Source organism: Oryx dammah, unplaced genomic scaffold (genome assembly GCF_014754425.2).
Source record: "Oryx dammah isolate SB20612 unplaced genomic scaffold, SCBI_Odam_1.1 HiC_scaffold_1, whole genome shotgun sequence".
NCBI lineage: Eukaryota > Metazoa > Chordata > Mammalia > Artiodactyla > Bovidae > Oryx > Oryx dammah.
In genome coordinates, this window is record NW_024070185.1 from 72,235,815 (window position 1) to 72,248,773 (window position 12,959).

The following is a 12,959-nucleotide window of genomic DNA, read 5'->3' on the forward strand; positions in this document are numbered from 1 at the left end:
CACTCAATCCATATGTCTATATATTCCTTCTTAAAATGATACAGACTTGTTAAATCATTTTCTAGTTTCAAGAGCAGTAGATCATGTGATGTAAGCTAAGTACACATATGTGTGTGTTTGTGTATAATATTTTTTTCTCCCCCCCGCCAGGTGCATGAATACCTCAGAAGTAAACTTTGTTCACTGTATGAAAATGACTGCATATTTGACAAATTTGAATGTTGTTGGAACGGATCTGACAGGTAAATTGATTTTAATTTGAACTGAACATCTTATTCATTTCTATTAGAGGAAAGAAATTTACTATTTCACTCCTAGTATGATTGCCACATTTGCTAATGGCCAATGTGTTTTTCGACTGAGATATATGTTTCCCAACTTTATTTTCCCCAGGGTTTCCTTGAAATCTTACAGCAATATTGGCAGATAAAAATTAAACATTGTGTTTCACTAAGTAAATGTGAAAATACACTAGAAACTTGTGGATACAATAAGTTATATAAATTTTAATTTTTCCCTTTAATAAACCAGATCAATCACTTTGTTTATATACCAGTAGTTAAAGTGGTGAAGTTTCAGTGTGTTTGTTACTTTGCTGTTAAATTGGTTTCAGAAATATTTAGGTAGTAGATACTTCATTTGGAGTTTTACACACCAGTTTTTCTGGATACTACATCCATACCTCATAGAAGAGAAGAAGTAATTACTATGTATTATTTTAACCATATTACCATGAGTGATTAGGCTTGTTATAATCTACAGCTTTGCCATATTACAGTTTCTTTTTACTGTGTCATCAAAACGTGTACCATTATTTCAAAGAAAAAGTCTTAATCTTTTCAGTTTGGTTGTCATTTATTCAGTTCAGTCACTCAGTCATGTCCAACTCTTTGTGACCCCATGGACTGCATGCCAGGCTTCCCTGTCCATCACTAACTCCCGGAGCTTACTCAAACTTAAGTCCATCGAGTTGGTGATGCCATCCAACCATCTCATCCTATGTCATCCCCTTCTCCTGCCTTCAGTCTTTCTCAGCATCAGGGTCTTTTCAAATGAGTCTGTTCTTTGCATCAGGTGGCCAGAGTATTGGAGCTTCAGCTTCAGCATCAGTCCTTCCAATGAATATTCAGGACTGATTTCCTTTAGGATTGACTGGTTTGATCTCCCTACAGTCCAAGGGACTCTCAAGAGTCTTCTCCAACACCACAGTTCAAAAGCATCAATTCTTCAGCACTCAGCTTTCCAACTCTCACATCCATACGTGACTGACTACTGGAAAAACAGTCACATTTGACTAAATGGACCTTTGTTAGCAACGTAATGTCTCTGCTTTTTAATATGCTGTCTAGGTTGGTCATAGCTTTTCTTCCAAGGAACAACCCTCTTTTAATTTCATGGCTGCAGTCACCATCTGCAGTGATTTTGGAGCCCAAGAAAATAAAGTTTGTCCCTGTTCCCATTGTTTACCCATCTATTTGCCATGAAGTGATGGGACCAGATGCCATGATGTTAGTTTTCTGAATGTTGAGTTTTAAGCCACCTTTTTCACTCTCCTCTTTCACTTTCATCAAGAGGCTCTTTAGTTGTTCTTCGCTTTTTGCCATTAGGGTGGTGTCATCTGCATATCTGAGGTTATTGATAGTTCTCCCGGCAGTCTTGATTCCACCTTGTATTTCATCCAGCCCGGCATTTCACATGATGTACTCTGCATATAAGTTAAATAAGCGGGGTGACAATATACAGCCTTGATGCACCCCTTTCCCGATTTGGAACCAGTCTGTTGTTTCATGTATTTATTTACCATTCATTATGTTCCAGGAGAACAGACAATAGTAAAAGAAAACATAATTCTGGAATTACTAAACCTACCTTCAAGATATTCATTAGATTACTTTACTCAACAATAGTTTATCACTGAAGCCTGATATGATTCAGGTTTCCTGGTGCTATTGAAGATAACACAACTTGAATAATTTATGTTTTCTGATTTTTTAAAAATTATTTTTATCTGGTTATATGAGGCCACGTAGTAGGCTGGCCACAGTAAAGCTGAAGGAGTAAGCAGGCTTCGCCTTTGACCATCACTGCCCTGCCTTGAGGTGTCGGGAACAGAAAAGGGAAGGTGCTGCTGGAGTAGCATGCAGCGCGAAGCTACATCAGCTCATTCTCCTTGTGTTTAAACAGCATCTCGCATTATAGAAAAGCTGTTTGTTTCCCTTAACATAAAATTTTTTTGGAAAGATGCTCTCCTATATAATGACTGTGCAGGCATCTAAGGCAGAAAAATTCACATGGATGCAGTACTGCTGTCTAATCCGCAGATCCTGTAAATATTACAAGTTCCCTCAGTCGTGTTCTTTGTACCATCTCATTGTCTCTTAATCTGGAACAGTTCTTCAACAGTTCTTCATCCTTCCCTTGTCTTTCATGATCTCAGCTTGTTTTAAAACCACAGGCCATTCATTGTATAGAATTTTCCTTCATTTGAGTGCTAATACTCCCTCATGATTAGATTAGATTCAGGTTATACCTGGCAAGAATACCATAGACATGCTGGCTAGCAACACCCAATGGCTATAGACTAGGTGTCAGAATCCATTAAAATCCATTAAAACCTCACAAATGCAGGTGACATGGGGATGCCAGTCTAAACTACACAAATTATAAAAATATCTGTCAAAAATACTTGTTTATAATATATTTAGTGTTTAGGTTAAAGTGACTTTTTCATTAATAAAAATGATATATGCTACTTGTTTTATATTCTTTGAAGCAGATTTCTTAAAAGCATTCATAAGAAGCTGTTGTCTGAACCTGATATGTCCTGGGAACATCAGTAGCTTATAATGTAAATCAGGGAATAAAGCATTGTTTTCTTAGAAGTGTATACCACAGTTTTGTGTTTTGTTGTTGGTTGGCTGGTCTGGAGGACTGCATAGACTGGGGTTGTGTTTTCAACTAAGACCATTCATTACTACTTACAAGCCTTACTTGAGGATGCTTTCAACTTTGGTGACAGTTTGGGCAGTCATGAAAGGAGTCATGAATAGACATCAAATTAACTAATACTGTATTCCTAGTTTATTCCAGTGATTGGTCTCTGGGTTGGTGCCAGCAGCCCTCTCCCTAAACCCAGGTCTGCTTGCAGTAGCTCTTGCTTTGTAGCATTAGGCCGAGTTTCACCAGTGAAATGTTCATCGAAAACTCACTTTCATTATTTGACTGGATGCTCTGTCTCCTTTTGCAGTATTGTCATGACTGGATCTTACAATAATTTCTTCAGAATGTTTGACCGGAACACAAAGCGAGACATAACCCTGGAAGCATCACGAGAAAACAACAAGCCTCGCACGGTTCTGAAGCCACGCAAAGTGTGCGCAAGTGGCAAGCGAAAGAAAGATGAAATCAGTGTTGACAGCCTAGACTTCAACAAGAAGATACTTCACACAGCCTGGCACCCCAAGGAAAATATCATTGCTGTAGCTACTACAAACAATCTGTATATATTTCAAGACAAAGTGAATTAGGGTTGGCCTTCCTAGCAGAAGAACCCACTTCCTGCTTAGTTGAGATAGTTGAATCTAGCATTCGTACTTAAAAGAGAGAAGTCCATTGTGGCGCCCCTTTTCCAGTGTTTGACAATGTGCCATTCGACAACACATTTTCCATAGCTACATGGAGAAAGCTCTGTGGATCCCTCCCTGTGGTGTTCTCCATGTCTGCTAGCCATTTAGGTAAGGGTAGGGCACTTTTAATTTAAATGACTTCTTGCACCATCTTGCCTAATGGACTAGATTGGACTGTGTCAACATTGATTTACTCCACTTTTTATGCCTTCCATTGTGATGACGTCAAACACAGTGAAAGCCTTCAGTCATGCTTATGGGATTTAATTGTGTATCCTCATTACTGTATCATTTGTGGGGTACACCCCTCCTCCCCTTTTTTAAATTAAATACAGCTCATTCTTACTGTGGCTTGTAGCATTCCTCCTCTCTGGCCTCCTGGACTCTTCCCCTTCATCTCTCTTCCCCTTGCCCCTCCACCCAGTCTTGGTGGTGGTATAAAAAGGAAAGAACGAAAGCACACAAACGAGTCAGTTTGGGGTCAGTGGTAAAGGGGGTACATGTTGCGAACAAATGTTTTAATAACAGTTGGCTGTAATCACTCCTTGCCGTGTCTGGCACTGAAAATAAGGAAAAAAAAATACTACTACTGAATAAAAGTGACAAAGAATGGAGAATCTGGTTTCCTTTTTCTTTTTAATCTACCTCTTTAAGCCAATATTTTGTGTCATACCTTTGGGCGCAGTGAAATGAAATGAGGTTCCATTGTTTAATTGGTATTTTTGTTAATTATTTTTTAAAAGTGTTCTTTTACATGGAGAAGGAGAGGTATTGGTTCTGTATGAACATATTTTGACTATATATTGGTATTCCTAAAGATATCACGATCTATATACATGCTACTAGAGATTTTTTTTATTGTAGTTATAAGGGTACTGGATACATTGTGTCTACACTTAATTCATTATCTGTTAATGAAAACTGTTGTAAATGGGAACCACATTTGTAGAACTTCATTTTTAAAGACTTTTTACAGTGCTTAATTTCATTTTTGCATTACTGAATACTAAGTCAAAGACAAACTTTTTAAACAAAACTTTTTTGGTTATTCAGTCATACCATAACAAAACTATCCTCAAGTGATTTACATAGAATTGACACTGCACTAATATTGGGGGGGGAGGTATTTTACTGCTGTCAAATCTGAATGAAATGTACTTTGCCATAGATGTTTTTCTTCTATTTTTGGTTTTCCAAAGCAAATAATATTAAAGACAAACTTTAAAGGTACAGTGTTCCAAAAGTGCTTAATGGACTCCAGCAGCTGCCTCAAATAAAAATTTAGTAATGTATATGATTACATTTTCCCTAAATGGTGATACCTTGTCCAAAGATGAAGAGTACCCCTATTTTAACAGGTAGAAGGAACCTTTGTGTCAATCTTGCAGAAGCTTTAATGGAGAAAAAGATGGACTTTATTTTTAAAAGACAAATGAGTAGGCATTCATATTAACAGAATGGTAGTGTGTTTTGGTTGAGCAGTAGTACACCGCCTTGAATTTTAGAGGACCCAAGTGCTTATCTGTCCACTACCTTGTTCTGTTCTCATCAATGAAAAGTGATTAAACAACTCCACCGTAACCCCTCTACACGTATACAAATACTGTGTCTTGTAAGTTACATTTTTAGCACACACGAGAAATTATATGTAATAAAATTCTGTATCTTTTGGACTTAACAAATCTGAATTTGTATTTAAACACTTTGATTATATGTCTGATAATTCTTAAAATAATGGCACTTTTCCTAATTTACTTGGAGATCTTGGGTTCATTTGTACTTTGTGTTATTCTTCATGCTTGACTTGGAAGTGGGCTATTCCCTGGCTACAAGCAGACACTGATCACTCTGATCAGGCATTTTTCCAGATCTTTCCCTAAAGAGAGATTGTTTCCCTAAAGTTTGGGTGTAGTTGTTGAGATAAACATCGTCAGACAGCTCTCGGAAATTTATTCTTTGATTTAGCAGTAGCTGTGATGATTCTCCTCCATGACACTAAGGGTTAGTTTTATATATTTACAAAAAAACGTTGCTTAAAAATTAAAATGCCTCTATAAGATGAATGCTATTATAAATATTCTTAATCAATTTTTAATTTCTTTGATGTAGTGAACTATAAGCCCAGCCACTCATGGTCATGGTTAATCTTTTTATTAATAAAAATTATATTAGAGTAAACGTAGTCTTGTCAAGTCGCTTATATTCTCCCATTCTCTTGACACCTACAAACATACATATTCTGTCCCTCTGTCTTATTAACCTTTTTTAAAAAAAAATAATAGGAGAACTTTCTTTCAATCTCAATCTTTAGTGGCTGGGCAATAGTTATCTAAATCTTTGTATCTATATAAACATGTTCATGTAACTGTTGGATATTAAGCTTTCTTCTGTGAAGCCCTTAGGCTTTTGGAATAGAAAAGTGCATTCACACTTCTTCCTTTCAGATTAAAGTGAGGATTTTTAAAAAACCTTAAATGTGAGAATTATTCTGGTCATAGACATTCCTAAAGAAAACAATAAAGTTGAGGTTCTTACCTTTTTTTAACAGTATTTATACAAGTAATGTGTTTATTCTTCGAAAATTATTTGTGAAAATGAAACAGTTACTGATAAAAGTATTTTTAGTGAAATTTAGGCCATTACCTTGCTGGCGGACACTGCTTCAGCATCTTTCTCTCTGCCACATAGAAATTCAAATGGAGATAGGAGTGTGTACTTACAGAAGAACAAAACCAAGCCCCAACCTTCAGACTAGAAAGGTAGTGCTAGGCAATCAAGAATGAAGTCCATTTACTGTAGTATATAAGAGCACTACTATTTTAGGTACTTATATGTTCAGATGGTTTATAATTAAAGCTGTGTGTTTGTGAGAAAGAGACACCATGGTTTAAAAAGGTTTTTTACACATCCCTCCTCTCCAAAAAGCCTTGGAAACTGATTCTGCTTCATCTTACAACTACGCATATAAGGTCAAGACATCTTTAGTGTTAATCAGAAGTTTAGAGAATTTGCAACATCTTGGGGTTCTTAAGTGTAATAATAAATTGAGTTTTGTCTGCTTGACAGATTATTGCATAATGGTTTTAAATTGTGTGACCTACTATGTAAGAATTGCACACCTAAAGTTAATACATATGAAAAGGCCACCTTAGCACAGTACCTATAAAAAGGAAGACCCTACAAAATTTGGTTTTCTCCAAAAGAAGGAATTCAGCAAACAAAAATACGTGAATAGCAGCCAGTTATTTGAGGACTTTCCCACTAGGGGGCACTAGTTAAGCCTTGACCAACATTTAGGAGGTATTTTTGAGAATGCATAAATAAGATACCGAAAGAGCTTCATTATTAAGAGCCAAACTGGGAACCAAACAAAGGGAAAGTCAAAAGTGTATTTATGCGCAAACAAAACCACCATTCTACACAACCCTAGAGTGAGTGACTGAGGGGCGACCCAGATGTCAACTCTGCTATCTGTCCATGGTCTGCCTTACCGGAGAAGTAGCAAAAATAACACTGAAAGAGAATTACGAGCTGCCTTTTCTTTTAGTCAGAGATTACTCAGCCTGCCCCCTTCCCCTTGCAAAATCAGATCCTTATGTACCATAAAGGAGACGAGGAGTTTCAAATTCCTTAAAAAAAAAAAAAAATTAACTTTTTTCTTCTGAAAGAACAAAAAATGTTCTTCAGAAAGAACAAAAAATACCCCAGAAGTAATCATGCAGAGAAAATTCCCATTCATATTTTTATGTACTTTCGTTGGCTCTATTCTGGGTATACTTGTAGCCAGGTTTCCCCTTTGAATAGCCTCAATGTGTGCCTGATGCATTACTTATTTAACTAGTCCTGTTATCAAGAGAGGTTTTTATTTTCATTTCTGCAAGTGGAAGTATTGAAATAGTGAACATACACACCAGCCTTGGTGTGTAAGATTTTTAGGATACATTCCTAGAAATTGCTGTATTAAAGGATATGGGTATACTTATGATTTGGTACATATTGTCAAATTTCCATTCCAAAAATGGAAGTTCTGTCACAAATATATCCCTAACTAAGGATAAAATTATGTTTTATCTGTCAATCAGAAAAAGTAAAAAAAGCCAAGTTGTATTTACATATTTCTAGTCAGATATTATTTCCTATAATCTGGCTACAAGACTATCACCCATGTGCTTTATAAATATTTCTCAGAATGAGGCTTGCTTTGTTTTTCTTTTCACAGAGCTTTTTGAAGAGCAGAAGTTCTTAATTTTCACAAAAGTTCACTTTTTCAATTGTTTCTTTAATGGGTTATGCTTTTGGTATCATATCGAAAAAATCTGCCTAACAAGGTGACAAAGTTTTTAAATATTTTAGAAACTTAATAGTTTTCAGTTTTTACATTTAGTGATGTGAATGTGATCCATTTGAGTTGGTTTTTATATGTTACATATAAAAATCATATGTACCATATATAAAGGTTCATTTTTCTTTGCACCTTTGTTGAAAATTGGTTGACACACCATTAGTCTATTCTGAACTATTCTGTTAAGTTTATATGTCTGAACTTTCATTCATACTACATTGCATGATCACGGTAGCTTTGCATAAATAATGCAGCTATGTTCTTTTTGAAAACTTTTGCTAATTTTAGATCCTTTGCCTTGCTATATACAATTTAGAATTAGCCTGTTGACAAGAACAAAACCACCTGCTTGGATTTTGCTAATGATTTGCATTGAATCCATAGACCACTTCAGGAAGAGAAGTGCAGCAGCTTATTGCTCCATTCATAGAGGTCTTTGATTTCTTTTATCAGTGTTTTTAGATTTTAGCATAAAGATCTTGCCAATACGTTATCAGTACTTTCTGGTTTTCTCTGTGTGTGTGTGCTTTCATAAATGGTACTTTAAATTTTTTCAATTTCCAAAATGTTCATTGCTAATATCTAGAAATACGATTTTTGTATATTGACCTTGTATCCTGACACTTTGCCAGATTACTTATGTAGATTGCTTTAAAGTTTTCTACATAGCCATGTCTGCAGATTATTATTATTATTTATAATAAATGTTTTATTTTTTCCAGTCTTTTCAGTTTTCCTTTCCAATGCCTTTTACTTCTTGTCTTGCTGCACTGGTTAGACCTTCCAGTATGATGGCAAAAAAAGAGTAGTGATGCCAGACACAACCTGCTTCATCACCAATATTGGGGAACAAGCATGCAGCCTTTTAGCATTAAGTTTAGTAGTTGTAGGTTTTTGTAGATAGTCTTCACCAGGCTGAGGAAATTCCCCTTTACTCCTAGTTTTCTGAGCGTTCTTAATCACAAATGGATGTTGGGTTTTGCTGGATGTTTTTTCTGTATCTATTAAAAATGATCATGTAGTTTTTCTTCATGATGTTGACATGGTGGATTACACTGGCTTTTAATTGTGGAACCAGCCTTGCATTCCCAGAGCATTGCTGGATTCTTTTGCTAGTATTTTATTGAGTGTTTTTCCAAGTTTCATGAGGGATATTGACGTATAGTTTCTTTATCTTTCAACGTCATTGTCTGGTCTGTGTAGTATTGGCCTCATAAAATGAATTTCCCTTCTTACCTATATTATCAAAGACTGTAGGCAGAATTCATATAATTTCTTCCTTCAGTGTTGGATAGAATTCACAAGTGATGCCATTTGGGTCTCTTTAGAAGGTTAACTGAGTTTAATTTTTTTTTAAGACATAAAGTTACACAAATTATCTATTACTTAAATGAGTTTTGGCTGTTTTTCCTTCAAGGAAATTGTCCATTTTACAGTTCAGTTCAGTTCAGTCGCTCAGTCGTGTCCGACTCTTTGCGACCCCATGAATCGCAGTTAATAACACTCATTTTTTAATCTGCTCAAAATACTATAAACTGGGATTTTTCATTTTATAGTCAAACCAAAGAGTTATTCATTTATAGTTAGAAAGGTCTTCTCCAGCTTAAAATGAGAAAAAGTTACTTTATGTTCATATTTATATTTGATGCTTTTATTTTTTAATACATTTTAATTTCTATTACCGGTGTTGTTCTAATTCCGAACTCCATTAAAGGTTATGAGGTAAAAATTACTACAGGTGAAGTGTTCACTTCAAAATACCAAATAATGTCCCTCATTAGCATTAATTAATCTTGACCTATACATCAAAGAATTACTTTATTGTTTAAAGGGACCTCAAACTTCATTAAACCAAACTCCTCGTTTGAAAGATGACACAATATAAAATTGTTCTGTTGAGGTCATGTTAGTTGTGAGTCACTACAAAGAAAACTGCAGTATCTGTCCCTTTTGAGAATTGAAATGTATTATTGTTTTATTATTCTCTGAATCTCTCAGCAGAGTTGGCAGAATGAACCATCATAATTTGAAGTTTTCCAAGTGACATGTTGCTTCCTCACAGGATCTTTGAAAATGTTAATGTATTAGCCCCAATCTAGATCAAACTCTTGCTGCCCAGTTTACTTAGTACTGCCTGAAAGGATCCATTGATCAGGCCAGGTAGCTGTTGCCTTCAGTAGGAAAGAACAAGGTGATTAGGATTTGGTGAAGTGCCACACCAGGAATGCTGCCAGTCTAAGAAAACACTATAAAGTTCTTTTCTCCTCTGAGCCTCTTCACTGTCTCAGCTGGCAGCCGAGTGCTCACGGGCCTTGCAGAGAAGTTGATCTGGTCACTGGATGAGAAGGCTTCTCAGAGCTCATGCTTCGATTCTACCACGTTTGCTTCCTTTCCTCCCTTCTGAAACCACTGAGTTCACACCTCTTCTAATTTAGGGCCAAGACAAGGCAAAATTATTTGTAATTGGGTACAATATGCAATCAACACTCAATATAATTTATAATGGGCTTCCTGGGTGGCTCAGTGGTAAAGAATCCACCTGCCAATCGATACAGGAGATGCAGGAGGTGGGGGTTGGAGCCTGGATCAGAAAGATCCCCCAGAGGAGGAAATGGCACCCCACTCCAGTATTCTTGCTTGGAAAATCCCGTGGACAGGGGAGCCTGGTGGGAATACAGTCCATGGGAGTCACAAAGAGTTGGATATGTCTGAGCAACTGAGCACACAAACACACAATAATGGTTTGCAGAGTACATCATGGTTATGTCTTACAAACATCTCATTTGATGCCTACTACATCCCCGAGATGGTGAAAGAGGATTACTTTTCCTAGCTGACCCTCGATCAGGCTCAGAGAGGATGTGACTTGCCCAGCATCTCATCACTGGAAACCCTGGACTCAGACTCGGTTTTTCTTACTTTGGGTGCCATGCTTTTTGCTCTATCTTACACACAATGCCTCTCTGAGATTAAAGACATATGTATTTTTACTTAATTTCCATTTCGTAATGGTAATGATGATAGTTGCACTTTACTAAGGATTTTACACAAATTAATTTATTTTCTCAAAGTAACTTGCCCAGAGCCACATGACTAGTAAATACTACCCAACTGGGTCATCTCCAGAGCCCACAGTCTTAACCACTACTTTAACAAACTGCCAGGAAAGGAAGATAAAAATCAAGTCTATCCACAGTTCTTCCTCTCATATCATTTCTTTTGCTCTTATATAGATACAAAAGCTGGAGGGCTATTCATACTGTTCTGTAAACTATTTTCACATGGGCCACATTTTCCCATCACTGATCAACATTTTTATTCTTCCTGACTACATTCATTACAAGGAAGTACCACTGTTATTAAACTGACTTTCTGTTGGCCACATCTAGAGTTTTTATCTAAGTTTTTTTGTGGCCAATAATACTGCAATGATTATCCATGGACAGACCTCTTTGATTATTTTGTTAGGCCAGTTTCCTGAAAGTGTAAGTTCTAGACCAATAGACTACATTTAAAATCTGGATGCAGGCTGCACCAGAATGGTTGTAGACAAAGCTTTGTTACATAATGAGACAAGTTAAGGTCCTGATTTAGCTATCAGTGTTATAGGTACCAAAGCAATTTCCAAAAATTGTGGATCAAAATGTCCATTTCCTGACTGATTTATATCACTTGGTCCTTATTTTTTCAAAAACAATAACAATGCAGTGTTCTCAAACTTGACAAAACTTCAGAGATCAAGGGAAAACATTTTCTGCATGATACAATTATGGCTCTTCTCGTGAAAGCATAGTAAAACTATAATTTGAGAGAAATCACTCCCTGGATTAACATACCAGGATTAAGGCAGCTTTTTTTTTTTTTTAGTGTCTGAAAGGAAACAGTCTTTCCTACCAATCAAATGATAAATAATTATACCTAACATACTGAACTTTGCATAAGCCCATAATTGATAAGTAGGAACTCTGTGATTTATAGTAAAAAGTTCCAAAGGAAGGGTGCCTGGCAGTGCAGCTGATTAGGATAACGCAGACTGTATCCAGGTGGGATCTCTGTAAATTTGGGTAAAGAGGAATCTGGCTCAACTGGAACCATTTTTCTAGACAGTGCCTTGGAGGCTAAGAAGCAAGACGATAATCAGAATACACTGGCAGCTTTATTCACATGTGTGTGGAAATGAAACAGGAGCACGGTAGTGGTGAGTCTGTACTTGGCAGTCAAATGGTTCCAGGTCCAAGTACCAGCTGTATCACCATCATGCGTATGGTCCTTAGCAAGTGTCATGGTTTTCTTATTCATAAAATAGTAACACCACCTAACTCCTAAGATGGTTGGGAGAATTAAATAGGAAATTAGCTCAATGAGATAGTCATAAAGCCTGGCTCAGATTAAGTGCACAATAGGTTTAGCTGCTGAGCTTCCCAGGTGGCCCAGTGGTAAAGAATCTGCCTGCCAACGCAGGGAACATGGATTTGATCCCTGGTCCGGGAAGATCCCACTTCCCGCGAGGCAAGCCCTTGTGCCACAACTATCAAGCCTGTGCTCTCGGGCCCGTGCTCCGCAACAAGAGAAGTTACCACTTCGCTTGCGGTATGGGAAGCCTGCATATCACTGGAGAAGAGCCCCGCTGGCCACAGCTAGAAAAAAATCCATGCAGCAACAAAGACCCAGCACAGCCAAAAATAAATATTTTTTTAAGTTAAAAAAAAATGGGTAGAAGTACATCAAAATGTTGCAACTAAACACAAACATCAACAATAAAACCCAGAATCATGATTTTAATATTAGACAAGGTTGGACTGAGGACAAAACTATGGCCAATTTATAATGATAAAGACACACTTATGAACATCTATGCATCAAATAGTGAAGCCTCAATTACAACAAAAGAGAAGAAATAGAAACATAGGAGTGAAATACTAACTGACCTCTTGAAATACACAGAAAGAGGGAAAAAATATAAAAAACAATTATTAAGATAGTTCCAATAG

At 36.7% G+C, this 12,959-nt stretch overlaps 1 protein-coding gene across 3 annotated transcripts in view; it reads left to right on the top strand.

Moving 5' to 3' along the window:
* The window catches only part of PPP2R2A (protein phosphatase 2 regulatory subunit Balpha), an 86,671-nt gene extending 81,815 nt beyond the window's left edge, over positions 1 to 4,856 (top strand). For all 3 annotated transcript variants that reach the window (XM_040243359.1, XM_040243376.1, XM_040243368.1), the window contains 2 exons: positions 151 to 242; positions 3,248 to 4,856. In XM_040243359.1, the coding sequence (XP_040099293.1) occupies positions 151 to 242; positions 3,248 to 3,527 (372 nt within the window). In that variant the 3' untranslated portion in view covers positions 3,528 to 4,856. The remainder of the gene's footprint in view (positions 1 to 150; positions 243 to 3,247) is intronic.
* Positions 4,857 to 12,959: the final 8,103 nt, after the last annotated feature.